This window comes from Aspergillus piperis, assembly GCF_003184755.1.
Source record: "Aspergillus piperis CBS 112811 unplaced genomic scaffold BO85scaffold_9, whole genome shotgun sequence".
Classification (NCBI taxonomy): Eukaryota; Fungi; Ascomycota; class Eurotiomycetes; order Eurotiales; family Aspergillaceae; genus Aspergillus; species Aspergillus piperis.
The window spans coordinates 984,177-1,011,752 of NW_020291599.1; the positions used below are offsets into that span (position 1 = coordinate 984,177).

General features: G+C 50.6%; 10 protein-coding genes and 1 non-coding gene across 11 annotated transcripts; 2 read left to right on the forward strand and 9 right to left on the reverse strand.

Moving 5' to 3' along the window:
* Positions 1-525: 525 nt before the first annotated feature.
* Positions 526-2,361, reverse strand: BO85DRAFT_421578 (acyl-CoA dehydrogenase family protein; the record flags this gene model as incomplete). The annotated part of the gene is made up of 4 exons (XM_025657934.1): positions 526-1,000; positions 1,051-1,419; positions 1,474-1,699; positions 1,758-2,361. 4 exons carry the CDS (start codon positions 2,359-2,361, stop codon positions 664-666), a joined length of 1,536 nt encoding a protein of 511 aa, XP_025515610.1. The 3' UTR covers positions 526-663.
* Positions 2,362-3,216: 855 nt separating this feature from the next.
* On the reverse strand, positions 3,217-5,419 carry rglB (polysaccharide lyase family 4 protein; the record flags this gene model as incomplete). Its single annotated transcript, XM_025657043.1, has 4 exons — positions 3,217-4,461; positions 4,515-4,529; positions 4,594-4,685; positions 4,756-5,419. 4 exons carry the CDS (start codon positions 5,417-5,419, stop codon positions 3,241-3,243), a joined length of 1,992 nt encoding a protein of 663 aa, XP_025515611.1. The 3' UTR covers positions 3,217-3,240.
* Positions 5,420-6,809: 1,390 nt separating this feature from the next.
* Positions 6,810-8,458, forward strand: BO85DRAFT_438777 (MFS multidrug transporter; the record flags this gene model as incomplete). The annotated part of the gene is made up of 3 exons (XM_025658688.1): positions 6,810-7,127; positions 7,225-8,244; positions 8,294-8,458. 3 exons carry the CDS (start codon positions 6,810-6,812, stop codon positions 8,456-8,458), a joined length of 1,503 nt encoding a protein of 500 aa, XP_025515612.1.
* Positions 8,459-8,572: 114 nt separating this feature from the next.
* Positions 8,573-11,428, reverse strand: BO85DRAFT_514490 (transcription factor domain-containing protein). Its single transcript, XM_025664760.1, has 7 exons — positions 11,294-11,428; positions 11,141-11,225; positions 10,944-11,055; positions 9,939-10,705; positions 9,472-9,885; positions 9,178-9,416; positions 8,573-9,126 (listed from the first exon to the last, which is right to left on the reverse strand). The coding sequence occupies exons 1-7, from the start codon at positions 11,421-11,423 to the stop codon at positions 8,759-8,761; spliced, it is 2,115 nt and encodes a 704-aa protein (XP_025515613.1). The 5' UTR covers positions 11,424-11,428; the 3' UTR covers positions 8,573-8,758.
* Positions 11,429-11,914: 486 nt separating this feature from the next.
* On the reverse strand, positions 11,915-12,000 carry BO85DRAFT_t154. The gene has a single exon. It is a non-coding gene; the product is annotated as a tRNA-Val (tRNA).
* Positions 12,001-12,405: 405 nt separating this feature from the next.
* On the reverse strand, positions 12,406-12,897 carry BO85DRAFT_488404 (uncharacterized protein; the record flags this gene model as incomplete). Its single annotated transcript, XM_025663528.1, has 3 exons — positions 12,406-12,456; positions 12,518-12,564; positions 12,627-12,897. The coding sequence occupies 3 exons, from the start codon at positions 12,895-12,897 to the stop codon at positions 12,406-12,408; spliced, it is 369 nt and encodes a 122-aa protein (XP_025515614.1).
* A 2,028-nt stretch (positions 12,898-14,925) lies between these two features.
* Positions 14,926-15,744, forward strand: BO85DRAFT_514494 (uncharacterized protein; the record flags this gene model as incomplete). Its single annotated transcript, XM_025664761.1, has 1 exon — positions 14,926-15,744. The coding sequence occupies one exon, from the start codon at positions 14,926-14,928 to the stop codon at positions 15,742-15,744; it is 819 nt and encodes a 272-aa protein (XP_025515615.1).
* A 250-nt stretch (positions 15,745-15,994) lies between these two features.
* BO85DRAFT_421592 (ferric reductase family protein) lies at positions 15,995-18,853 on the reverse strand. Its single transcript, XM_025657935.1, has 7 exons — positions 18,407-18,853; positions 18,315-18,355; positions 17,944-18,264; positions 17,664-17,893; positions 17,559-17,611; positions 17,389-17,510; positions 15,995-17,337 (listed from the first exon to the last, which is right to left on the reverse strand). The coding sequence occupies exons 1-7, from the start codon at positions 18,836-18,838 to the stop codon at positions 16,131-16,133; spliced, it is 2,406 nt and encodes an 801-aa protein (XP_025515616.1). The 5' UTR covers positions 18,839-18,853; the 3' UTR covers positions 15,995-16,130.
* Positions 18,854-20,835: 1,982 nt separating this feature from the next.
* On the reverse strand, positions 20,836-22,640 carry BO85DRAFT_449658 (flavin-containing monooxygenase). The gene has a single exon (XM_025660202.1). The coding sequence runs from the start codon at positions 22,606-22,608 to the stop codon at positions 20,947-20,949; it is 1,662 nt and encodes a 553-aa protein (XP_025515617.1). The 5' UTR covers positions 22,609-22,640; the 3' UTR covers positions 20,836-20,946.
* A 357-nt stretch (positions 22,641-22,997) lies between these two features.
* Positions 22,998-25,687, reverse strand: BO85DRAFT_421598 (beta-glucosidase; the record flags this gene model as incomplete). The annotated part of the gene is made up of 7 exons (XM_025657936.1): positions 22,998-24,376; positions 24,426-24,588; positions 24,638-24,884; positions 24,937-25,159; positions 25,217-25,269; positions 25,317-25,510; positions 25,564-25,687. The coding sequence occupies 7 exons, from the start codon at positions 25,685-25,687 to the stop codon at positions 23,083-23,085; spliced, it is 2,298 nt and encodes a 765-aa protein (XP_025515618.1). The 3' UTR covers positions 22,998-23,082.
* Positions 25,688-27,012: 1,325 nt separating this feature from the next.
* Positions 27,013-27,264, reverse strand: BO85DRAFT_488409 (uncharacterized protein; the record flags this gene model as incomplete). The annotated part of the gene is made up of 2 exons (XM_025663529.1): positions 27,013-27,048; positions 27,124-27,264. 2 exons carry the CDS (start codon positions 27,262-27,264, stop codon positions 27,013-27,015), a joined length of 177 nt encoding a protein of 58 aa, XP_025515619.1.
* Positions 27,265-27,576: the final 312 nt, after the last annotated feature.

The window sequence follows — 27,576 nt, forward strand, 5'->3', positions numbered from 1 at the left end:
CGACACATGATAGTATAATGATGAACTGATTCGATCAACCACTGTCCTAAGTTTCGACTCTACTAATTATATACTACCACAGCGTTTACTCCTTACTAGAGGATAACCTATAAGCATGAGAGTACAGAAAATGCTCGGACGAGGATCTGCCGATGATATAGGGGGGCAGCACCCAATTACGTTAGCCGACAAGGCTACTTGGGGTGACACAGGAGAGTGATAAGGACCATCCACCAAAGCAGTGATCCCAGGCGCTTCTCTCTTTAATAATCTCATGCTTGACATAGAGAATGGACGATTGGACAGCTGCGACGAAAATATTGCTTGAGCTATTTAAATACTTACAGCTTCAACTTTATTCCCAAACCCAAAGAACTCTCCGAGAATGTCTCAAGTCCGATAACCTTACTTCCTGCAGGAACCTGTGCCATAAGCCGACTGCTATTGGTGGCGGCATCTATCAATTCCTCGAACCCGTTTCAGAAGTACGAAGGCTTCTCTAAATGCTTATGATGGACAGACGATGGTAGCACGACCTCGAGGATCAGATTGGTTCAATGACCTTTGTGTACAATCACATCTTATGCAAAAGGCAGATGACCAATACCCGATGACTATAAACTATACCCTGTCCCGCAGGGCCTTCGATTAAAAATGCAATATCTACAACATCGCCTTGGGGAACTTCTTCATCGCCTGACGAACTCCCAGGTCGGCCAGAATCTCCTCCGTACCACCCAAGATGGCATCAAACTTGTATGTCCGGTGGAACATCTCAATGACCTTACCCATGCCAGTCTGGGTCAAACCCCGTCCACCAAAGATGTTGGTCGCAAGGTCGGCGATCTCCTGTGCGGAGCGGGTGGCATGAGACTTCAGCAGGCCGATGGGACCACCCAGATTAGCCGACTGCTGCGCATAGGTCATGTTGCACATCTGGTATGCAATAGATTCCAGCCAGGCCTGGTTCGATTCGCAAAGTGAGATCATCCGGGCAAGTCTGAGATATGTTAGCCTGTTAGAAACCCAACAACAACGTCGGAAACTTACTTTTGCCGCATAACAGGCTGCTCAATCAGCTTCTTGCCAAAGACGATGCGTTGGTTACACCACTTCATGCACTCCTCCACAACGGTCATGCACATGCGGATCACACTGCAACACATCATGAAGCGCTCGTGGTTGAAGTTGCTCATAATCACAATGAAACCCTTATCCTCCTCACCCAGAAGGTTCTCCACAGGGACCTTGACGTTCTCGAACTGAACAAACGCGGTGGCAGCTGCTGTCGAGTAGGAGGTCTTAATCTGCTTAGTCTCGACTCCTTCGTCACGGGGAATCAGGAGCACTGAGAAACCCTTTTCGGTTCGGCAGCCAGTGACAAAGTAGTCGCAGAACATGCCATTGGTGATCCATTTCCTGGAATAATCGTAAGTTCTTGTACCTCTGATCGAAGGACCGAGCTATACGTACTTGGTTCCGTTCACGATGAAGTGCTTGCCATCAGGGGTTTTCTTCGCGGTTGTGCGAAGACCAGCGACATCACTACCGGCGAATGCCTCGGTAACCGCCAGACACATCTTCTTCTTTCCAGACAGAACCTCGTCTGTGATCTTCTGCCGAAGAGGCTCATTGCGAAGCCACTGCTGGACGGCAGTCAAACTAATACACATGCCTGCCATGTTACCGTCCTGGAAGCCTGCTAACAGTCAGTACAATGTCCCACCGGCCCAGGCCACCATGAAGAGCCAACTAACCTCGAGCATTAGATCTCACCAACTCCTGGGAGAGCACCATATCATGCAAGTAATCGAACTCCTTTCCATCGATGACACCACCCAGCAGCTTCCGCCCGTGCAAGTGCTTTCCCGGACCCAAGCGCATTGCTAGAATTCCTGCCTCTGCCATGCGATCGATCAACTCCTGACTGATATAGGTGCCATCCTTCTCCTTCTCCTGTGCCTCAGGGGTAATATAGCGATCCGTGAACTCCCGGAGAGCTTTCTGAAGGCGGCGATGGCTGTCATTAAAGTAGGGGCTCTTGAATTGCGGACGCAGCCATAGAGGCTCGGCGTAAGGAACCTGGCTCAGGCTGCCGGGCTCGGGGGTGACAATCTCTGGGGTTTCGCCGGCTACCGTTCCAATGCAAAGATCCTTGTATTTCTCGAGGACTTCCTGTCGATGAAGATTATAGAAATCGACCGTGGCATCCGTGCCGGCGACTTGGTTCAAAACAACACTGCCACCGGGATGTGCGTCGATAAAATCGGTCAAATCGTACACGCGGTGATCGATAATGCACCAAACAGAGTCCTCCGTGTTGTGCTGCGCAACCTCGGCGCGGGTGAAGGTCTTCGACATGGTCGCGTTGTTGCTATGTCACAGCTTCAAATACCACAACAAAGAAAAAGAAACTCAGAACCTTGCGGAAATAAAACAAGGGCTGCAGAAGGAAGAATGCGGGGAAGTAAATCCGTCCACGGTCTGGTTTTAAGTCATTGTTGCCAATCAATGCGAGTGGATTAGTATCCCTTAAAGCATGCCCCGATGGGCCGAGGCTTTTACCACATTAGGAAAAGGCCGATCATCTGAAAGTTCACCGACACCACGGTTAGCTTCAGCTTTGGACCCTCTTCGCCGTTCTCATTATCGTCAATACCTTACAGAAATTCGAACTTGTGTCCCCAATAAAGGGGTCAATATTGCAAGATCCAAGACGCAATCGCGCACTGCCTGTGAAGCAGTGCCAGCAAAGTGAATGACCTGTCGTATATGCAGAATGGCGCGTGATGCTCACCATCAGACAATCGGCCAAGTTACCCGGAACTGCCTCGGTTATGCTGACATTGGAACGGACCACCACTGGCTCAGATTGGTGGCGTGGCGTCTGATCTCAATTATGAGAATTGACACAGCTGAGTGGCTCGAGCTTCTTCAGAGCCAATGACAGATAGGATGATAGGAATCTGGCCGCGATCGACTGCAGACAGAAAGTGTTCGACACTTTCATTATATCTAATGACCGCGAGTTATAACAAGCGCTGGCCTGATAAGCATTGAGATGTTAGCAGTCTACTATAGAGTCATTAATCCTACTTATGATATCTGTCATTTCCGCTGGTGGAATTGTTCTTTTCACATTATCACACTAAAAGCAGCACTCATCACGGTCTCTTTGCTACCTGCAGGATGTCCATATATAACGTTCGACAAAAGCCTAAACACATTATTCTTCCTCTTCTACGAAACCTCCAACCTCAACGCATCATACTGCACATACACCGTCGCCGGCAAAATCGCCGTCTCCGTATCCGTCGCATTATACGGGAGATGCAAGGTCAAAACGTTATTGCCGACTTTCAGCCAATCCGTCGGGAACTCCATGCGCGAGCGGACCTGATAGCAACTCACAGCCGACCGCACAATGCAGCTACTTGACTGTTTGAACCCAACTAGAAGGGTCAGGGGCTCCGCCTGGTCGTTGATGTAACTCTCCAACGCGAGATTGGCATATGGTTCCGACGCATTGTACACGTCTGTGTTGCCGGATGCCGCTTTCGCTCCCGCTAATTGAATGGTCAACGTGGCCGTGGACCGCTCTGCGAGATCGTCCTCACTCAGAGAGAAGTTGATCGTCCAGTCGTGCGTGGTGTCGTATTCGACGCGCGGATCGTTCGGTGTCGGCCCGAATACTGACCAGTGGACAGTGTTCAGATCGGTTGCGGGATCGCTGGTGCCGATGGTATAGTTGATTCCGTCAGGGAAGTCCGACTGCCAGTCGTATGCACCCCAGTAGATCAGGTACTCTGGAGGGTGAAGCGGGTGCGTAGGGTCCTTCGCAACGCCGTGTCGAAACTCCCCGGAAGACTTGTCTGGCGTGCCTAGTCGCCAGATCTCGGTGCCTGCGGACTCTGCCTCCCAGGTTTCTTGAATAGTGGTTTTCTTGCCGGCCTTCACTTGCACGCCGTCGCGTACGAAGTCGCCAAAGATGCCGTCGGCGTATACAGTAAGTCGGTAGGGTCCCTCCTTGACGTGGTCCACGTTGAAATGTCCGGAGTCGTCGATCTCAGCCCAGTACTGGTATGAGGATGAGTTCACCGAGTTGTCCTGGAAATACTGTCCGTCCACGGTCAGGACCGCGATAGGTCTAGTGGCACCTTTGGGAAGCTCGATCTTCCCTTGAACGCTGCCGCGTTGGCTGGAGGGGGCGTATCCGACGACGTGTTTGGCGATGGAGTCGTAGAAGTCGACGTTCCAGCTCGGATCTGCTAGGGATTCTGCATCAGATTTCAGCTCCTTCAGAGACGCAGTGGAGCCCTTTCCGCCGTTGAAGTGATAGTACTGAGGGCCGAAGGTGCGATCAAAGCCGTAGGTAATGTTGGGAGTGCCTTCGCCGTGGTGATTGGACACGAGGTAATTGTAGACGATGCCGTCGACGGTGAGATCCGAGTGCAGGGGCCCCTATGCAGGTTGTCAGTATGTTTCACCCCGGCTGAAAGAACGTAGTGACATACACCGTAGTAAGTATCCTAAACAAAACACAAGTTGCCTCATTAGTCACGACTCCGGTAAACATTCCAGGATACAAAATACCTTGGTATTCATAACCAACCAAGCCCCAAACGTACTCCCATTCGAGGTACTCCCATCAGCATACATGCCATGAACCGAATTATCCCTCCACGCTAGTTAAACAGCCACAAGTCAGCAATGCTCCCCCAACGCCACATACACAGAAACAAACGTGTAACATACCATTTGAAAACGTATACTTAGTAAAATAATCCGCAAACTGGACATAATACGCATCACCGGGAGTATTATTAAACGTCCAAGTGGCATCCTGCACGACCACCTCCTCCTCGACAGCCTTGGTACTGGGCAACGGCGCAGTCTGCACCTCACTGGACGTCAAATGCGTCCAAAGCTCCGTATTGGGACGGAACAGGGTGCGAAACTCCTGCAAGTTGCGCAAGTATGGCGTCGTCTCGTTGTAATACGCTAATCGGCTGAAGGTGTGTAGGCCGGTTTCGCCGTCGCGCAGGAACCAGTATTGCTGGAAGTGTTGGCCTGTTGGCGGGTAGGTCTCGTCCATGAGGACACCGGCATAGTGGGTTCCGGATTTGTCGACGCCCGTGAGGAGTTGGAGAGTTGGGGAGGTTGAGCCTGGGGTGTAGAAGCCTGAGGGGATGCAGTAGCAGTCGAGGTAGGGGCCGACGCCGGTGTCGCCGGATTGGGGTCCGAGGAGGTCTTGGTTGTCGAGGTAGAGGTCGGTGATTCGGCCTTGGGATTTGGAGAAGTTGGCGGTGAGGCGGTTGTTGGTTAGGGTTATGGTGGTGTTGGTTTGAGTAGTGTGTAGGGTTGCGGTGGTGAGGGTGAGGAGGAGGGAGGTTGGGATGAGGGGGTGGAGGAGTCGCATTGTGATGGTGGTGGTGGTACTGTCTGAAGGAGATGGCGGTGCACCCTGTAGGTGGGATTGGAGGGTTCTGTGGAGAATAGATTGTATGCCATCTTATAATTTTTGTGGTGGTGAGAGTGCTGAGGTGCGGATTGTATTACCCCGAATGAGGAGATTGACAACATGTTGTTGTGCAGGGCCAAGAAGTGTGTGCGATGCATGACAGGAAGAAATTAGTGACTTGAGGGTGTTTAAGTGCCCGTCAATGGCTGCAGAGGCTGTCGCTTAGAATCTGGGGTAAATCGCGGGGATTTAGCAGCCAAGCGAGACGGAGAAATTGTTGCCAGTCATTCAACGGAAAAATAGCTCGGCCAGCATTGCCCCGATTATTTTAGTAGCTTTGATCCCCTCATCCCCTGACTGTGAGGAAGCTATCCTGAGCTACTACTAGGTGCACTAGTATCGAAAGCTCTAGTCTGCTGTGAGTAGTAATATATCAGTTGACTCTCTGCCATGCATTCACATCTATCCTGGATAGCCAGGTTTGGCACCAAAGACACGTCCTTGCGAGAAGCACCCTCCTCAAGGAATCCTACGACAAAAGTCAATGGCGATGGTGAGTGCCGTAGAAACTGCCGGATTGTCCATCAAAATGTCATCAGTCGCGTCAGTCCTCATTAAGATGTCTCCTTGAACCCCTGGACTCAATACAGAACTAACCACAAGTCCATACAGTACATGATCCATCCAGCCAAGACGACATCCGAAGTTGAGAGCCATTTCCCTGAATCTAGCCGATAGAACTTCCGACACGGAAAGTTAGATCTGGAGACAGTGAAATGCGGGGATCCATCCGTACCCCGGATCAAGACCCCCTGAACCCCGGTACATGCTAGCAATTAGCTTCCCCCAGACTCGCGACAGCATCAGGGTCTTATAAAGTTGGGTCAAGATCAACGGACCCGCATCCGACGCCCATCACCGAACATTCCGTCGGATGCCATCCCGGTCAGCGTTGGCTTGGGTCTGCAGTGTATAACCTCGGGTAGCAAGTTGTTGGCCACTACTGAGCTCACAATTCGGAATCAATTCCTCTCATCAGTGGTTAATTATTGATGATCCGCATGATATACCTTCTTGGCATCCAGCTGCCCAAGGACCGTGCGCTCTGTTGATATGGCGTTCAGCTTGGCTCAGCTCAGGTCCCGTGGTCATGGCCTGCAAGGGGACCGGAACGCACACCGCGGTGCAGGGCTGCCTGGAATATAAAGTAGGCTGAAGACTAGTATCTTTGTATAGAGCTGTTGGTAGTGTTAGTCCTCACCAACACCGCTCACCTCTGGCCTTAATCTCTTTTTACAACCATACCTCAACGCCTCGATCTGCGCCCAGCATACTCTTCTCTGCAGCCATGACAGAAGAAGTATCCATGGGCACCGACATGGCCCGCTCTGACACACTGAAGAAGAACGGTCATGAAGAGGTTCATCTTGAGAATGTATCTCCCACGCCACCTGACCAGCAGCCCAATAGGAGCTCTTGGACCGATACCTCTCCCACCAACCCTCAGAATTGGCCTGTCTGGAAGAAGAATGCCCAAATCCTGATGGTGGCCTTTCATTCGATGGCTGCAACCTTCATGGCGGCCGGCATTATACCGGCCTACGACATTATGGCTGAAAGGTACAACGTAACCGTGCCACAAGCCAGTTATCTCACCTCTGTCCAGGTCCGTGATATCTTTACTTCTTCCTCCCTTGACAGAGTCAATTCCTTCCCCTTTTATGTTGAAAGGATAGCCCGACTCACCTCGATCATCCATACAGATCTTGCTTTTAGGAATTTGTCCCCTTTTCTGGAGACCTATTACCTCTACTTACGGACGACACCATGTTTTCCTGTTTTCCGTCCTTGGAAGTATGGTTTGCAATATCGGCGGAGCTCGTTGTACAACCTACGGGACACAAATGGCCACTCGAGTGCTCACTGCAGTCCTCATTTCTCCTCCTATGGGGATAGGCAGCGGTGTGATCACGGAGCTGTGTGAGCCGGAGAAGCGAGCGCAGAAACTTGGATGGTGGACACTTATGTTGACCCTTGGAACTCCAGGTGGGCCATTCATCATGGGCTTTGTCACAAAGCACATTGGGTTTGAGTGGATCTATTGGATATTCGCCATGATGAATTTCGGGCAGTTCATCGCTTACCTGCTCTTGGGTGAAGAAACGCTATACATCCCGACAGACGGTGGTCTTTCTGATGCAGCGGTGGCGAGATCTCGCTTCGTCCAGAAGTTTATCCCTCGCCGGATCAACCCTCGTCCCCTTAAGATTCGCGAATTTATCGAGCCACTTCTTTTTACGAGGCTGCCTAGGGTGCTGATTCCTGCGTTCGCTCATTCTATAGTGTTTTGCTATGGAAACATTGCTCTGATTGTCGAAATGCCAATCGTTTTCGGTGAGAAGTTTGACTTCGATTCGCAGCAAATCGGTCTGCAGTTCATTGCTATCTTTATCGGGTGTGTCCTCGGCGAGCAGTTGAGTGGCCCTATGTCAGACCGGTTTCTGCAAGTCATGCATAAAAGAAGAGGATATCACCGCCCCGCAGACCGGCTATGGCTCTCAAACATTGGATTTGCCACTGTAATTGCTGGCCTTCTCGTATGGGGCTTCCAGTTACAGAAGGCTACCAGCTGGAACGTGACCCCATGTGTGGGTGCAGCAATCGCCAGTTTTGGGAACCAAATCATAACGACAATCCTGATTTCGTTCGCCATCGACAGCTACAAGGAAGCATCGACCAGTATCGGCGTCTGTATCAACGTCTTTCGACATGTGTATGGTTTTGTAAGTCAAAGAGCACCAAGCGTTAGTAGCTCTCTGCTAATGGTTCCAGATCGGTCCTTTCTATTTCCCTGACATGTTCGAGACTTTGGGTCTGGGCGGTGCAGCTGGAGTCATGTGTGCTATCATCGGAGTCTGCGCACTTCTCCCAATCATCACCATACATTTTGTGGCTACGCGCACAGACCAGAAGATGCAAGTTGATGTTACTGACTGATATGGTCATGGCATGGAAGAATCTATACTATAGAGTCAGTGATGTACAACTTCAAACAGCATAATTGAACACCTATGTTTTGGATGACTTACAGGCTTGGATATGTCGTAAATTTATTCAGAGAAAAGAAAAAGGACATTACGTTCTCCCACAGCTGCCTTGCTTAGACCGATGCCTTGCTGTAATTAGCTGGTTTGCTCGAAACAACTCGCAAAATCCACCTTCGTGTAGCAGACCGAGAAACAAAGTTTGTTCTGCTAATTGCGTATGTAGAAAATGATTCACCATCAGGAAGCCCGCTCAGAAGAGGTTGCTGGGAACACTGTTCAACCATGACATATCTTGAAAGTCTGGGAAGTCAAGGCTATCCAACAGTATTGAATTGATACCCTCCCCTAAAGAGAGATCGCCGAGACCATTAGACGCAGGGTTCGTGGGGAAAGCGCTCGTTTGGTGGTCATGGAGTGGAGGCCCTTCAGATACTACCCGTTCGTAGAGAATTTCGAGAGCTGCAACACATCGCCGGGCGGACGTGCTGTGGCTATGATATCTTTGCAATACCTCCAAAGCGTTTCCCCACGATTGCGTGATTGCAGCTTCAGTCACCTCTTCTAATATAGCAGGACAGAGACGACCGGCTATGAGAACGGTGGCAGCGGTGTAAACGTCTGTACATCATGAGCTTCGCTGAAAGTTATTCACCAGGGCTAGCTACTCACATAGGATGTTGTACCACCAGGCAGGAAGAGGGCCTGAACTTCCATCGGCGGGCAGATTACTGTGTATTAGCCCGATAACCTCTTGAGCAACCTTGACGCAAATGGTCGAGCATTGCAATGCAACTCGCTGAGGAAAAGAGTCTTGCAGGGAAATCATTGGATCCGCAATCCCGATTTCACGTGAAGTACAGTATCTGGACAGGATAGGTCTGAAGAGAAGCATCCTTACGTGAAGGAATCTTGCGAAAGGGTCAGTTTGGAAGTTCACCATTGAACACACAAATGGTAACCTACCTTGCACGCAATACAACACTTTGGTGGTAGAAGACTGTATATCCGCCCCCTAGATGTGATTCACCTCGCAAGTGTGATGGTAGGCTTCGGGACCATTTCGTAAGTGCCCGGTCGAGTTCGAATATGGTCCGCTCTCCTTGATTGGCTTCTTTATTGAAGTAATAGTCATAGATGTCTTCTGGACTTTCATCGGTTGTCGGACTGTACAGACTCAAGAGGATATCATTCAGGATTTCATAAAGTTCAAGAGACTTTGCATAGAATGCCATGACTGATGGTCGGTCTGCTGGCTGTGTCACCTCGGACCCAGACACTGCAGGGATATACTCCTCGTCCACCGTAGCTGGTAGAGGAACCGACCCGCACGATGCCTTAGAGATCATGGCAGGGCGTCCAAATGTCATGGATATGACTCTATAAGATGTCAGAACTCGGACAGACCGACTGATCAGATTGAGATCACGTACCGATCCATCAGGACACATCCGTGCCATATTTTGCGAGCCAGCTGCTGTTCCTGTGGATTGTGAAGACGAGCGATTGTTTGGGGAAGATGCAAGCCAAGGCCTTGGGCATTGCGGATAGCCAGCCCGGTGACAATCCAGCACTGATGAGCGGAGTCGGTGCTTTGCAAATACTGAGCCATTAGAAGCAGACATTGAATTAGAGCAGCGGAGCCTGTATTCCAGAGGTTGAATTGAAGAAGATCCTTTGCACGAGTAAAGAATGCATCTGCAGAAGCCTCCCGCTCCTCTGGTGGGATAAAGTCAGCCAGTTGACAGGCCAGTGCAAAAATGACATTGACGGTACACATAAGCATGTTTTCATCAGATTGAAGAGCCTCCCCTGTCCAAATCATCTCATATTCTCTTCTCAACTGAAGGCTGTCAACGAGTGGATATAGTGGGAAAACAAACTCCCAGTAAACCCCCATGAGGCTATCTGCCGTCTTTCGTGGAGGGAGGACATAGTTGGGGACTGTGGATAACCGTGGCTTCTTCGTGGACATCAAACTGGGAGGCGGACCAACCCCAAGAATCGAATCCGAAGTGTGGCGGTTCGGCGACGAAACTTTCTTATCTATGGCAGTTTTGATTTGACGGATAAAGCTGGCAGCACTAGAGCTGCCAAAAAAGCCCTGTGTGGGACGTTCATCCTCCACGGCACCCATCATGGCGTTGACACTGTCCGTTGGGTCTTTCAGTCGAAGCGACTGATCCAGCGAGGCTGGTGACTGATAGGTAGTAGTGTGCCTAGTGACAAGATGGGGATTTACTTTGGGTGTACATTGTGGGGTGCTTCGCGCCGGAGAAAGATGGTCTGCATTCGTAGTCGCTGTAGAGACAATGCTCCCAGGTCGATTATGGCGAGTGGACACTCCCATAGAGGGCGAGGCATGATGCTGCAAAGTGTGAGTGTGACCTGAACATACTAGTACTCTCACAGGTGGTTTACTCCAAGGAGTAGCTTACCTGCAACTGGTCCGAGCTATCATAAGATTGCACAGGCCGTCCTTCTCCACTGTCATAAAAGGAACGAGGACTCTCTAGATGTTTGATCCGGCTTTCCAGACTTTCGATGTAACTGCCATCGTGAGATGACCGTTAGTTCGAGTTGGACAAATCGGGAAGGAGCCCGTTAGTGCCTGAGGCAGCCAGAAGGCACTCACTTGCGAACTGCTCGCTTTTTCTCCAGTTCCCCAGTGTAAACACATTGGCTTCCCTGGTCCACTCGTTTTGCGCATGGCCCACAGACTTGGCACTCAGAGATTAGCGACGTAACCTGGGTCTCTCGGAAGAGTCACAAGTGAGGAATAACGCACCGGGTTGTCTCCCGTCACAGCGGACCTTCCGAGCACGGCATTCGTCGCACGCAATTGCCACTTTGCGACGTTTATTGGGGCGACCAGAGCTGTCGGAATGACGAACATGAGAGTCTTGCACGCTAGACATGGTGGGGAGGGATCTGGGGTGTCATGCGATCCTGGATAGAAGACCCCGGAGATACAGCAAGTAGTTGGGCGATGCAGAAGGAAGAAAATCCGGGGTCGCGGGGAACGGGATCTCTTCCGGTGGAGGCCGGATGACTAAATTGACAGGAGCCAGCCAAGAATAACTGAACTCGTATTGTGGGAGCAAAGTTCAATTACTGTTGTACTAAATTTTAATATGTCGAGGTTCACGCAATATGCGCATCATATTCGTCGTACTTGCGTAAGTTGATTGCAGTGGACTGACTGACTATAGGCGGGCTTGGTTGGCCCGGAATGGCTCCCGAAGTGTTCCAGCAAGGATATTGCACAGAGTGATGAGCGGAATACTTGAAACATTGACATAAGAGCTCCAGAATGCCAGCCTGACCAGCAAAAGAAAGAACTATCAATATAAAATTCGATCAAAGAAGCATGAGAGCAAAAAGTTATGTGAGTAAAAAACAAAACAAATGACCGATCCCGGGATCGAACCGGGGACCTTCTGTGCGCTTCAATTATGTAAGACAGACGCCCTAAAACCACTAGGCCAATCGGTCTGATGATAAAGATTTTATACTCTCCAAGGCAATGTCCTGCTCAAGCTGTGCACAACTCAAAACCCTGCTTCCTAGTATTGAAGCTTAAAGCCCAGCCTAGTAATTTAACACTGACGTCTTGAACCATATCAACAAAATAAGGTATATCCAGTCCTGGGCTTCGATTAACTCGTGTTGATATAAGCTAAACGGACTCTCCAGTCACCAAGGAAGATTCTGTAGACGACAACTAACGAATAAAGAGCCAATGAAGAAGAGTAAACTAACTCCAAAACATTCAAATACTACTATGACGCGCAAACATCAACATATCATCTTTTGACCCCATTGATACCACCCAACTGTACAATATCCAGCATTGCTGAGAGACTCTCCCCGGAATACTCGCGCAGCGAAGAGTGACATTTACATCAGGCGTCCAATGGCAATGCATGGGAGGCTGATGAGGTTATTGCTCTGTGTCAAGGTGATTGTCAGTATCTTTCATCTGACCTGGTTAGGAATCCAGGTCACTCACGCCTTCAGAGCAGCAGGCAACGCTCCGAGATCCTTCTTCATTGCCGCCTATTGTTAGACAAGTTGATCAGCTTCGATACCTAGCAAACGCTTCAAGGAGATCAACTTACAAGGACCACAGTTGTTTCCACCTTGCAATTCGCCGGGTACACCCTCGCCCAATCCGGCCCGGAAGCGACTCTCATCTTGGCGGGACAGCCCATGCTCGGGACTGAAACCCTGGCAGCACTTTACATTGTTCGTTCCGCAGGTATTCTGAGCATGAGAGCTGCTGAGACCTGATTCTGAGCGGTCGTTGTGGCTGATCCACTGGTAGCCTCGAGGGACAGCACCGGCCATAGCGGTGGCCGCGACGAGGGTGGCAACTGCGAAGAACTTCATGATGATTGATGGTTGGATAGAGGTAAAGAAGAGTAGTAGATTGGTTGAGTGATGTGTGAGATAGACAAGAGAAAATCTTGGATTGTGTTGTTGATGGGTTGAAAGGATGGCCGCGAGATGCCTTCTTATAGTTGTTGGACTGCACCTGGATGCCCTTTGGTCTTTATGGAATATCACGGCCATCTGAAAACCTCTGCGATGATGAAGCTTTCAACCGCCGATTAGGGTTCAAGACACTCTTGTCTAGAAATCAGTTAACTCCTTGCATGAGGATAGTCTTGGTGGTGGCAGTGCGCATTTTACAGCGCTGAAGGTCTCTCGGAAGAGAGATCATCAAGGACTATTCAAGTGACATCCAGAATATGTGTAGCGAAGTCCTCGCCAACGTAGTTACTCCTGCATGAATCGCTTATGCAACCTCTGCATACATTTCGGAATTAGTGAGCTGGGTTCGGGCAAATCCCCACAGAGATGCATGATATTCAGGGGATATACATGACATATCACTTGCAGCAGATGTCGTTCCGAACCTCATGCAATTTGTGGACGGAAGACATATGAGTTCGTGACATCTCATGTGTGACCCACCGGATAGGTCTGATATCATAGAAAATCGCCCAAAAAGACTGTCTGGAAGGCAAACTCGAGTCAGTTGTTCAGAAATGAGCCCTCGGATCAATAACAAATTACCCTAGCTATTTTCCGGGATATTTGCGATCAAAGTATGCTCGTCGGATTAATACATCAGTGTTCGTGGCAGTTCATTGAGTCGAATATCTATCTCTAGCACCTGCCCGGTAGCACCACGAAGAGAGAGAGAATCAAGACAAACTTTCCTGGATTCTTTTGAGAACTATCATATCTGAATTTAAGGAAGCAAGTTAAAGCTTTAGAACAGGGGTTCATTCAAGAATAGTGTTCATTTGTGGGTCCGCAAGTCAGTCACAAGATAGTCCGCAACATGGAGAAAGATGTTTGTCTCAACAGCAAGCACTGACCACCTGGTGACTATCATTTCCTCAACAATGCAGATAGATCTTTGAGATCGACTAACTAGCACTTTGGGTGCATCAACAAAGCCAGCAGACTGCATACATCATCTCCACTTTGCCGACTAGCGACACTACACGGAGTACACAATTAGCAGTGTAAAGGAGCTATACGCAGCTGAAAGTCACTGGTTCCGGCGGCACTTCTTAGTTAAGTAGGCATCCATGTAACTAGCTGCCTGGTTTCCGGCTCGGGTGGTCTGCTGGCTGTGAGGGCTATCTCTGCTAGTGATGCCTATGGTCACATTATCTAGGGTTGCGTAGTACTCCGGGGAGATGGACGCTCACATCTCAACGGATTAGTTCCAGTCATACTACGACGGTGATGTCTGTCGGCTGCCGTCGGAGACTCATTTGAAATATATCGTTGCATAACCAATGGAAACATGCAAGTACCACATCTAATAGAATGAGCAACTACACTTCGAAAATATACCTCCGAATCATAACCAAGCATGACCTGAAAGCAAAAGTATCCGCAAATATTACGGCCGTGAGGGGATACATTGACACAAATTGAATTTGCCAAATGCATTGTTCACCAGTCGTAGAGTTACAAGTTAATAAGCACGACAGAAATATTGTTAGGAAGGTATACACGTGTTTGACACCTATGTTGGTGGACCAAGAAGGCTTCACAAGCACCGCCAAACCCTACCTAAGTATCATGAAACACATAACACACAAGTAGCAGAAGCAAACACACCACTACCTCTCAAAAACCAACGTGCTGCTTCCCAAGTGGATGGTTTCAACCACGGTCATCGATCCATCTGCGGGAGAATAATGGTCCCAGCGCATCTTCTTCCTTCAGTTCCGTCTGGCAACGGAGACTTTCTGATCCCTCGCCGCAAATATAAACCCACCACCGACTGACCTTGTCAACATTTCGAAACCTCCATTCTCCATCCTTCATCATTAATTCACTCACTAATTTTCTCCCATTATCCTCCATTCCGCACACATAGACGAACACACAATGTCCAAACCAACCATCGCCTTCCTCGGCGCCACAGGCGGCTGCATCAACGCCTGCCTCGCCCACACCCTACAGAATGGCTACCACGCCGTCGCACTAGCCCGCACTCCAACCAAGCTTATAGCCCTCCTCCGCAGCCATAACATAAACCAAGAGACTCTGGACTCCCAACTCCGTATAATAACCGGCGATGCGACCGACCCAGAAGCCGTGAAGAATACACTTCTCCTAAGGCCTTCCTCTGCTACTCCTCCAACCTTAGTCTCCCATATCATCTCCGGAATCGGCGCCACAGGGCACCTTCGTGGCTGGGCATTCGAATTTGACCAGCCGCATATTTGCGAAGAAGCGACACGGGCGCTGCTCACAGCCCTGCGGGATATCTACAACACATACCCGGAGTTCCTACTCCATTCGAACCTAGCAAATCGGCCGCTCCTCACCGTTCTCTCTGGTATGGGCGTCGATCCGAGCCAGAAGCAAATTGACGTGCCCTTCCTGTTGCGCCGGGTGTATCATGGGTTGCTGCATGTGCCGCATGCGGATAAGTGGGCGATGGAGGAGATGTTGGCGGAAAGGGAGGCGAGGGAGTTGTTTCGGGGAGTGGTGATCCTCAGGCCGGGGAGTTTGTTGACCGGGAATCATATGCTGGGGTCTGGGTATGGGGCTGAGAAGGTTCGTGTGGGCACGGAGAGGGAGAAGCCTGCAGTGGGATGGACGATTCCGAGGGCGGATGTCGGCGAATGGGTGTTTCGGGAGGTGGTGGTTGGAGGTGGGGAGAGGTGGGTGGATGAGAAGGTGACGTTGACTTGTTGGTAGGGATGCCGTCTGTTTGTTTATGAGTTGGGTGTATTGTCGGTTTTTGTTGAATGTGGGTTTGGGTTATTGTTCAATTGTGGGTTAAAGCAAGTAGTATAACTGTATGAGATTGATGTGCAATGAGAATGTAATTATTTCATGGTGATTCGGCTGTCGCATATCGTCTGACATGTATCAACAGCCCAGTGGAAATCATAGCATGTACTTGCCTAAATCTAGAGTCAGAGATACATGTCATAGATGGATAGTTGAGCCATCAGTTGAAATTCAGTCTATGAACGCCATGTTGTAGATATACGAGCCCATAACTATGTACATTTGCACTCCATTGCAATGAAATATATCAACAACATTCATAACCTCGTAACCTCATCCTGAACAGTAGCCTACCAACTAAATGATTCCTCCACATACCGTATCCGCCTATATCCCCGTCTCATAGCCAAATGCACCGCCGCACGCGCTTCATCCGCCAAGGCGGAAGGCCCACATACCAGTACCACAGCAGATGATTCACTGAGCTGGGCTTCGTGCGCGTGGTCAAGGACGAGTGATTCCAGATTGGGCCGACCGGGAAGGAAATTTATGTTTCCAGATCCTCCCTTCCAAAGATGGTCGCGGCTACTTCGCCGGTCTGTATCTGTATCACTTCCGTCGTCGTCGTCGTCGTGACCGACCGATCTGGGGGGAGCGGGAGTTGAAGACGAAGTGCAATAAAACTCCGCCCGGAAATCATCCCTCGCTAACGCAGGCACTAATTCTCTCCCTGCGACCTGCTGCGCGAATGCTTCTTGGCGGGTTACCCAGATGAGACGCATATCCTTCGTCTGTGTCGTGTTGCCGTCCTTTCTACTCGAAGAAAGGATCTGCTCTGACTCGGTAGATGACCGTACAACATGGTCCTGGATATACGGCACCGCGGCTGCTATGCCCGTTCCTCCCGCTATTAGTAGGACGGATTCGTAGCTCCACAGTGGAAAGTGGTTGCCGTACGGCCCTTCGAGGAGGATGGTTGTGGTGGTGGTTAGATCGGGGGAGTTGATGCATTGCTGGCGAAGGGAGCGGGTCCAGCCGTCGTACGGACGAATCCAGAAGATGAATTTGGGTATTTGCTGCTGGACATGGCGGTTGTGACTGTGCTTTTGCGGGTGCTTCAGTTGTGTTTCGTCGGGGGTGGCTGTGCCTAGTGAGGATGGGTCGGAGAGGAGGGGCACTTGAGTGACGTCTATGTCTACTTCGTTGTCTTTTGTTGAGACGAATTGGCGTTCATGAGTGTCGTAAGACCATGCGCCGAGGGTGAATGGGTGGCTTTCCCAACCGGTTAGTCGGAAGGGCTGGTAGAGATAGTAGAAGTCTCCCGGAGAGGGGCGGATGTGAGCTGATCCCGGGGTCACTTCTAGACGAATGACGTCGGATGATGGGTCGTAGGTTGCTGTGCTGCGCGTATACTGGACGCCTTTTCCGGCGTTGGCTCCCACGTGGATGTTGCAGTAGATGAGGCGGATTAGGCGCAGGGATCGGTCGACGATCCAAATGGCTACTGCTGGCCAGAGGTAGTTCCAGTAGTCGTGACCTTCAAAGATGATTGTGTGGCTAGGACGGTGATTAGTGGATGTTGATGAGCAAAGGTAAGGGGGGACTGACTAGAAGCAACCGAATAGAACAGCAATGGAAAAGAGGATGTGTAGTAGTAGAAATGTTTCGTATAACCGGTGGCGGAACCATTGCACGGCAAAGGGAAGAATGGCGACCATCACGACGGTTGCCTACAAATCGTTAGTCGTGAACAAACAGTGGTTTGGGTGAAGCCGTACCAGCGTTCCCCAGATTAGATACGGCTTGTGAAGCTTCCTGATCACGTTGCCTTCTGTAATGTTGTCAGTAATATGCCCAAGACTATATCGATGTGAGAAGCATACTTTGGTACATGATGACAAGGTAGATGAGGGTATGTGCGACAGCCTGGACAGTAGCAATCCACGCAACATGTCGATGAAACAAGTTGAACGTCCCAAAGCTCCATCCTGTCGCCCAAATGAAGATGTTGTTGCGTCCGGCAAAGAGCCACACTAGCGGGAGATTGGCGAAAGATAAGACACCGGTTCGGTCAGCGGCATAGCGCATGATTTGATCCGGTATGGAGGGCCAACTGGATTCCGTCAGTTATGCTGTTTTATGTCCATGAACTGAGGAACGTACTAGAGATTTCCCTCAACTGGCCGGTACTCCAATGTGCAGACGACGACGCTCAACACCCAGAACAACAAAACGGTCACTGCTTCAATGCGTGTAGGAAACGTCCACCAAAGCAGCTTCCGCCGTGGTGATGACAATGGGGCCGGTACCACTAGATGAGTTTGCAACCAGTGATACGTCCCATCTAGCGGTATCCATAGCCATCTCACACGAGATCGCGCCCACTGTCCTGCCCGAATGTCTAGCGCGTGGAAGATGTGTCGCACGAGACGATGGAAGATGCCAACAGCGAGAACGAGGGCCCAAAATGCATATCCTAATAGGCTATTTCGGTCAGTATCACTGTTGCGCATGACAGAGCATTGCTCTCTTACCCGAATGCATTGTGCGACCAAACCTCGAATTGCCAAGTATCCTGCGCAGATGATGGTTAGAAGAGTGGTTGTAATCATCCCTAAGAACATACAATCGTGTCAAAGGTCCGACGATAGAAGGTCGGAGAGATGAGAACTGTAGTAGGAATGCGCTGCGACTTTGGAATCTGCCCATATTCAACGACAGGCATGCGACTGAGCGCATCGTGGGTAAGATTCTCGGCCACCTGCTCTCGAGGCATCAACTCAACCTTGCCATATTCCAGGCAGTAGCGTTGCAACTGAGCGAACCCCGCGACTTGCTCCTCCTCCGTACAGTAAACATCCGCCGAGGCATACGTGGAAGTCACTTTCAGCCGGTTCTGACAGCGCGCCTCCCAGGCTCCTTGGGTCGGGTCGCCGGAAAAAGAGAGATAACCCAGGGCGGTGTACACCGCCGTCACGCATCCCTCGTCGGTTGGCGGCCGACCGGCGCAGGCCAGCCCCAAGTATACCAGGAGGAGAAGCCAGCTGGTGGACAGCATGGCATCGAGGATCCAGATGGGGTGAGTGATGATTGAAGAGGGGAAAGACAAGCAGAGTCACGAAGCTCGGAGATGGCTGAGTGCGAGTGGGGCGTGACCGAGTCGCCCGTACCCTCCGACCGAGTCCGGCCGGGGGCGAAGTCTGAGACCCACGTGGTCCTGAGAGATGGAATGTATGGTACAGGTGCAAAGCCCTGTGCCTTGACTAGCGAAGCATAGTCTCAATGTTCCATTGTGATAACCAATATCTACACGGAACCTCGAAATGAACTCGGAGGAATACTCCCGAACGGGACAGTCGGACATACATGAACACAGTTGAAGCCAGGGACCTCGTGATCATCGGGATGGGGCCTATCTAATCTGATCGCACCATCTGATAGCGCCCGAGCTATGATTCGCTACATTACATCCAGGCAGCATCCCTTCTGCCTCAGGCTGGAACACGTAATACGGTAGAAATAATTGGGAGTCTGTTCAGTTCCAACGGTAAAAGTTTGAATCACTAGTCCCCACTACATGATACTATTAGGATATAACGGAGAATAGACGACGTTTATTATATTTGTATATGATCTATACGACATTATCAAGCGTATCTCCAGGCCGTGCCAAAGAATGTAGCGCAAAACGAAGGGTAGGCTACGTCGGCTACCAATACAGATGAGAAGCAAATACTAGCATTGAAGCGCAGCGTAAATCATGTAGCGCGCGACGTCGAAGTGCGCCTATGGGAAGCAGGCAACACATGAAATAAACGAGCTACTACCAAGGCAAGAACACCCGGGAAAATTCATGACCCTCTTTAGCCTGCCTCGGCGCTCTCCGAATGACTTCAATACCGGCAGGGTCTTCAGGATGTTGTCGTTTGCATCATCATCTCGGCGGTGCTGACCACATATTCGGCTCCTTCCCAGCGGAGGCTTCTGCTGGTCTATCTTAACAGTACTGGTAGGCTCATTCTTGAAAGATTAAACTTTGCTTTGATAATAGGTCTTTGAGGCCTGCTGGTATATAAGGCGACAGGATATAAAGACTACATCCAGAAATGTCTGGTGGTAGTTCTTGTCCACCAGACGCTCGAAGGCTGACTTGGCCCACGCCACCTCACCAGGATAAATAAAAACTGGAGGTGACAACTGCTTGTGGTCACCAATGAAGAGCACCCGGCCTGAGTTGGCCAAGGACGCTGAAGAGTTCCGGATCACGGAAAAAACTAGCCTTGTTTGGGGTCTCTTAGCGGCGCAAGCTCCCATACTGGCCCTTGTTGCTCATCCTGCTAAATATTGGACAGACTGGATTCAACCGGTAGGAAACTAAGAAGCCTATATGTCTTATCCAGGCTTCGCTTTCGAGATATTATAGATCTTCAAGATTGAAAAAGTCGCGTAGCATGTGATGAAACCACGCTGAAGCAGCCTATATCGTCTTGCTTAAGCATAGCTACTGACAGCTTCACTGGTGTTGCTGATAGTGTGGAGGTCATAGGTGCAAGATAGTGCGATGCTATATAGTCTGTTTGAGGATAGTCTCAAACCCAATTTATACCTCTCATATATTCATTGAAAGCCGGGGATTTGAAATAAGGAGGCGCTTTCAATTAGGACTATACATCTGCCAACGGTCTCCGCTGCATAGCTGGAACTTGGTCATCTAGTCTGTTGTTTTAGACCGCGGACCAAGGTAAATCTTTAAAACATTATGGGAATCTCTTTCGCCATGTCTCTGTCTCTTATTTGAGAAGAAGTGATATATTTAATTCGATGTGCTTCGCAGAGGTTTGACAATATATGAAGTGTCTCTATATGACCTGCCTTAGAGGGTATAGACGATTGTGGAATATAGTAAGAAGCAGAATTCCGAGAGATGATGGTCTCCTTATAGAAAGCAATGACGGTGAAGATGATGACCGTTTATGAATAACAGATAGTCACCTAGAAGGTTCAATACTAAAGTAGGAATGATCACATTCACAAAATGACACTACGAGTCCCATGGAAATCCGGAAGCTGCAATTACTATTCAATACGACCACCATAAATCATTTGACTGGACATCTTTTTTCGTCTACATCTCTGCAACTTTAAGAGTCCATGAAGCCTAATATACTACTGCATCAAAACCCTGAATCCCTCAAAACCCGGCAACGCCCTTCTAATCTCCCCCTTGTACATCGGAATCCCACCCGTATAATTCAACTGCTCAAACGGCTTCCCCGGAAATGTTCCTCCCATATACGTCGACCGCGTCGTAGGCAGCAACGTCAGATTCGACAGCTCTTCAATCCGATGCTTCCAGCTATGCATAGCCGATAAAGTCGGCTCTACTGATTTAATCCCCTTCCGCTCCATCGTCCGAATCGCATCAATGATCCATCTCCCTTGGAGTTCGATCGTGGTAGGCCCATTCGATAATGCCGTTGTTGCCTGGGGACCATACGTAAAGAAGAGGTTTGGGTACCCGTGAATAGTGAGTCCGAGGTACGTATGTACTGTCGCGGCCCATTCATCTTTCAGATACGTGCCCTGTGTACTGCGCAGACCCAAATTGGTGAGTCCGCCAGTGGAGACATCAAACCCGGTCGCGACACAAATCACGTCGAACTCATATTCCGTGCCATCAGCCATACGGATACCCTTTTCGGTGAACGAATCAATGGGGTTGTTGCGCACGTCAACAATATCCACATTCGGACGATTGAATTGGTCATAGTAGTCCAGTTCCAGGCTCGGTCGCTTGACACCCCACGGATGTGGTGGCTCTAACGGGGCCAGCAGGTCGCGTTTAACTGGGTCCTCGATACGCGCGCGCACTTTACGTGCCCAGAAGTCATAGATCACCCTGCTGGCTTTGGCATCGAAGAGATAGTCACCGTAAGAGCCGACCCAGTATCGGAACCCGCCTTTTTCCCAGAGGCCCTCGAGGAATGCTTCGCGCTCTTTCTCGTTCTCGTCGAAGACTCCTCGCTCGATGAAGTCGTAGGTGAACCCGCCGAATGAAGTTTCCCGTAGTCGGAATAACTCCGGGTACAGCGGCTTCAGGCGCTCTTGCTCTTCGACGGTGAGAGGTCGCTTGCGCATCGGGATGGCTAGGTTGGGTGTGCGCTGGAACACCTTGAGGGAGTTGGCGACGGGGCCCAGGGCTTGAGTCAGTTGGACGCCGGACGCGCCGGTGCCAATCACGGCGCATCGCTTGCCTTGGAAGTCAACTCCGTTCTCAGGCCAGGAGGCAGAGTGGTGGATGTCTCCACGGAAGGAGTCCATGCCTGGCCATTCAGGGACGTGTCGCTTGGCGGCAAAACCGGTCGCGACAATGAAGTATTTTGCGGATGCGTGACGACCATCGGCTGTGATGATATTCCATCGTCCAGTTTTGGGATTGAATTCTGCCGATACTACGACCGTATTGAAAGAGCAGTCCTTTTTGATGTTGAGAACGGTCTCCACGTGCTCGAAATACCGGCGTATCTCGTCATAGGCGGGATAGTTGGTGGACCAGGTCCAATTGACCCATGTTTCTGGGATAGAAAATTGATACTCGGGCACTTCAGAGTCCACGCGAGCCCCGGGGTAGCGATTCCACTGCCATGTGCCTCCGAGATCTGGGGCAGCGTCGAAGATGACAGTCTTGAGTCCCAGCTTTCTCAATTCATGTAGACAGTAGATGCCGCTGAATCCGGCTCCTACAATGAGGACATCTAACGACAGGCTGTTGCCATTAGGGCTTTCGGGGCCTAGCGCGTTTGAGTCCTGCTGGGCGTCAGAAGGCATTGTTGAGATGCATAATAGAGATATCTCCTCATGCTCTTGGAAAAAGAGGGGAAAAGGGATTTATAAATAGGGTCAGCAGGGCAACCATGAACCTCCGGGCTAGAACCCCGCAGCAGTCGGGGAGAAGAATCTCAACCATTCGTATTCATGCCGGCATGCTGACCCTGGCTAGTCGCTGCACTTTCTACTGGTGATAACCCCGCTCCGGGATGCGCGCGACGTTACACTTACGGCAGGGGGGTTCTTGTGGCGTTTATCAGGGCATCAAGAGGGCATTTGGATGACATCCCTTGGTTTACCAGTGCTCGTGGTACGCCGAGACAATGTGCTACAGATTAATGACCGGGAAACTCTGCTTGATCATTTGAGGCAAGCTTCGCCCGAGACAGAAGACACATAAGCGGCAGTTTTTAGATCGCCCGAGCGGGCTGCTCACATTTATGCTAACATTCAATCATGATCACCGTGGTTATCTTAGATAGAAAACTCCCCCGTCAATGGCAAATCACGGCTCGACCGTCCCACGTACACTTGATACGTGCCCGACTGCAGCTGCCACTGCTGCGCTTCCACGTTCCAAGTGCTCAAGTCGCGCCGATTCAGCGAGAAGCTCACCTGGGCTGTCTCGCCCGCGGAGAGAAGCACCTTGTCGAACCCACGCAGCTGACGGACCGGCCCATTGGGTATCCCCACATACAGCTGGGCCACCTCCGCCCCGTCAACCGATCCACTGTTCTGCACCTCGGCCGTAACTGTGACCAACTCATCCCACAGGCGAGGGTTTCCTCCTTCTTGAATAGCGGCCGACGGTGGATACTCGGAGGTCGTCTCGTTGGTCTTTTCGATGCTCAGCCCCGAGTAATCAAAGGTGGTGTACGAAAGGCCAAACCCGAACTCGAATTGCGGGGTGATGTTATCCTTGTCAAATGCTCGGTAGTCGATATAAACTCCCTCGGAGAAGTCTGACTGGGGGAATAGGCCATACGGCGTCTGTGGTTCCGATGGATGCAGCAAGGAGCCATAATCCGAGGCTTGCTTGGCGATGGTGTATGGAAGCTTGCCCGAGGGGTTAGCCCGCCCGTAGAGAATGTCTACCAAGGCATGGCCGGTGTCCTGACCTGGCAGATGTGCCAGGACGACGGCAGTGACATTCTCATGATCAATCCAGTTATACACTAAGCGAATACCAGCGTTGTGGACGATGACAATGGTGTTGTTGCACTTGCTTGCTACATTCGTGACCAGGGTGTCGCTGTAGTCGTCCGTCAATGCGGGGCGGTCATATCCTTCCGTGGCATAGCTGTTGATGAAGACAAGGCATGCGTCAGAGGTGGGATCCACCTCTGGATCTTGAGCACTGACGTCCCACAGCACGGATGTGCCGTCCTCGTAGGCCTGCTGTTGAATGGCATTGAGTGGCGCAATGACATATGCCGGTGAGTTCGATCCTGAGCCACCACCCACCCAAAGAGTGTAATTTTGGAAGAGAGCATTATCACCCAAAACAGTAGAAGCAAGGTCGAAAGAATCAATGACCTTGGCATCATAGCCAAAGACAGACACTAGCTGGGGGGTTTGAAGAGGGAGAGCATTTTTGGTATTCTTCACCAAGACGTGCCCCTCAATTGCGCTCTCCAAAAGCGTGCTCTTCTCGTCGGGACTCGTTCCAACAACAGCCTGGTGCTCCGACTGGGCGGTTGCTGGCATACCAACGCCGGGAGTGGGAAAGTCCGTATCCTGGTTCAACTGATACCACGTTGCGATAATCCTGATTCGATTAGCCTAGCCGTACTGGAAAAGTAAGCTGCGAAGCTCACCTAGTCGCCATATCGTCCAGTCTTGATGCCTCCATCGTGCCATTGGAAATAGCGGTGGTGAGGTTGGACCCCCAGAGCGTCGTTTCAGGCATTACCATGTCCAAACCAGCATTGGCCGAGGCGATTCCACCATGCTGGGCTCCCCAGTCGGTAATCACGTAACCTAGGATATTTAATGACCGTTGTGTAGAGACCGCGTTGGAGAACCTCACCTTGGAAACCCAACTCTGTCTTCAGTAGTCCATTAAGTGTCTTGCTGTTCTGGCAAGCGTAAGAGTTGTTGATCCGCTCATATGAGCACATAATGGCAACACTTCCCGCCAGGACGGCATCCTGAAAAGGCCACAAGTAGAGCTCGTGGATTGTCTTGTCATCGATGTTAGACGAGACGGCAGCCACGTCGACACCATTGACCGTTCCCGGGTTTCGGTTTGTCTCTTGCTCGTTGCCGATGTAATGCTATTGAACCATAAGCCATACTGTGGGCGCTCAATGAATGACTAGTTCTCACCTTCGTTGAGACACCAACACCAGAGGACTGTACCCCCTGCACTGTTTCGTATACAAGTGCTCCGGTGAGGTAGGGGTCATTCGAGAACCCTTCCCAGTTGCGGCCGCCCTCTGCCACCCGACCAAGAGGGCCAACAACAGGACCGAGAAGAAGGTTCACTCCTTTTCGGTGAAACTCTTGCCCCATGTACTTGGCCCGGTCTCGGGCAAGGGTTCGATTCCAACTGTATCAGTATGTTAGCTTTAGAAACAGTAGAGACGTTCGTTGACATAAAGGTTACCTGGCACCGACGTGAATACCGCTAGACCAACCGTTGACATAGTCTGTTCCCCTCTGCAAAAAATTAGACATATCCTGTCGTGTATGAAGGCCATACGTACCAGGCCATTGCTTGCATCGCTGACACAGAGACCGGGAAAATTGAGGCGCGGGATCTCAGCAATAAAGCCCGAGCAGCCAGTCTTGGAGCTTACTCCTGCCGTGAGGTTGACCTTTTCGTCGTCCGTCAATTGAGCGACGAAGGCCTTAGCCTTCTCATAGGCGGAAGCCCACGACCCAGTACCCGTTCCCTCGGCTTCGACCAGGCGTTAGTGAAGGCTGTGCATGAAATGGGGAAATACCACGTACGAGACGGATAGACCGCGGGAGACTGTCCATAGAAGTAAGTGTCGCTAGTGATGTTCTGTGACGGAGCAGCGCTGGAGAGCGCGAGACTCCCAAGCAAGCTGAGAAGTGCACTGATGCTGTGCATTTTGGCGATGCTGTCTTGACTGCTGCCAGGTCATGTTGCACGCTGGCCACATGGTGGTATTTAAATGCCACTTTCCCCTCACATTTGCATGGGTGACATTGAAGGTATCAGTGTGAATGTGTAGTTGCGGTGCCCGTACTTGCGGGATTTCCAGACTAGCGGATAAACATCGGGAAACGGATACAAATGGTGTGTGATTAGACCATGTCATGCGAGGCGCAAATGGGAAAAGGAGGAGTATAGAGGCCTTTTCGGGGTAACATTAGGCGAGCCGTCGCTTCTCCTCCACTTCCGGCAGCGTAGAGGGATAGAAATGCCGCTGCCGGAGTCCCACAATGTCTAGCAAGTCTCCACCTGCAGTGGAGGAAATCCGGGGAAATGCAGGATATGAGTCGTCATATAGGGTAAGAACATGCCTCGGCTAGGGTACTGTGCAGAGCTGCGCGTGGATGAGGCGAATCAATATTTCTCTTTCTCCATACAACATCCGGCTTGGCTTAGGCACTTAGGCTATTATACTTTCCGGTCGTCTGACCGCAGGAATATGGCATGGCGTCATCCATGAGGCCTGGTAGGTCCGAGGGTGCTTGGTCTCCTGTTGTTCCTACGAAGAGCCAATCAGCTGCTGGGCATCACGATTTAGGTTCAACGCTTATTATATGCGATCGGGCCCCGGAAGATAGTCGACGAGCCCTACTCATCGGGTCGCTGGCTTAGAGATGCGGTTCATGCCGCACCAAGGATTGAAAGTGCTCCCACTCTATCATCGGCCCAGGAACTCGGCACTTGTGTAGACAAAACGTAGAGATGAGTGGAGGATGAAGCACCCCGAGACGAGGGCGTGGCATCGGATGGTGTGTGATGGAATCAAGTCCGTTCGAGGCATCACCCGCCTAGACCGGGTTGGAAGGTGACCGAGCGGGGTAGTCAAGAAGAGTCACACATCATCAGTGCTGATGCAGAGGGTTTAAAAGAAAAAAAAAAGAAAAAACATGTTGTGTGCCCATTAAGGGGAAGATGATGATATTGCCAATACCTCAGGCGTAGCGGAGCGGCAGTATCGCTATCGTAACCAAGGGTTGACGGATAGAGAGGCGTAGCAGAAAGTAAGGTACTAATAGTACTATTATAGGGTTCTTCAAAGAATTATGGCGTCTATGTAATTGAATACACATTATGACGTTGCATTCACTGTACAGCTCTTTCTTTTGCTTGCTCCTTCTTTCCTTTGCCTTCCACTCTATCTCCTCGCCTAATAACACAACCTTAGCCCGTCGACCATCTTTACCATCACCATCACCATCACCATGTCAATCAACACCGCTTCAGTAGAACCATCCTTCGGTTACCGCCTTACCGGCCTGGGAACGGTGATATTGACAGTTCGCCTTCTTTCTGAACTTCTCACAATACCTCCATCCGAAGTGGAAACGTACCTTGTCACCAACACCGAGACTTTTCCAAAGACCCTCCGTGAATCCGACAGGCTGAGATATCTCATCCGACATGGAGCAGTTCCAGTGTTCCCTATTGACGTTGGCCTGTCTAATCGTCGCCCTCGTCAAGATCCCGACCATGTTGATTGGCTTCCCACACGCTCATTCCTATCATCCTTATGAACCCGTTTCAAACCGCCTATCGTTTACAACGAACTCTATCGCTACTACAACGTTTCGCACCGACTGGCCCGAACCTACTGTTGTCGGCCGGCAAGACCAACACCGGGCGTCCGGTATGGATATCTTCCATCCGAATCGAGAGACTTCAGAAGAGGTGACATGTTCAAACACGGTACTTCCCCGGGCAAGCGTTAGTGAGCTATGCAGCCGAGTTGTGCCAACTCAATTACTTCTACCACCGGCAGAATCATCCACCTCACCGCGTTGCAA

Coding starts and splice junctions, on each gene's coding strand:
- BO85DRAFT_514490 (XM_025664760.1), bottom strand. CDS start 11,423: ATGTCTAGCGTGCAAGACTCTCATGTTCGTCATTCCGACAGCTCTGGT. Junction 11,226..11,293: donor CTGTGACGGGAGACAACCCG/GTGCGTTATTCC, acceptor CTGAGTGCCAAG/TCTGTGGGCCATGCGCAAAA. Junction 9,417..9,471: donor AGTGTTGTATTGCGTGCAAG/GTAGGTTACCAT, acceptor CCCTTTCGCAAG/ATTCCTTCACGTAAGGATGC.
- BO85DRAFT_449658 (XM_025660202.1), bottom strand. CDS start 22,608: ATGCCTTCTGACGCCCAGCAGGACTCAAACGCGCTAGGCCCCGAAAGC.
- BO85DRAFT_421592 (XM_025657935.1), bottom strand. CDS start 18,838: ATGCTGTCCACCAGCTGGCTTCTCCTCCTGGTATACTTGGGGCTGGCC. Junction 18,356..18,406: donor GTCGGACCTTTGACACGATT/GTATGTTCTTAG, acceptor TCATCTGCGCAG/GATACTTGGCAATTCGAGGT. Junction 17,894..17,943: donor CCAGTTGAGGGAAATCTCTA/GTACGTTCCTCA, acceptor GACGGAATCCAG/TTGGCCCTCCATACCGGATC.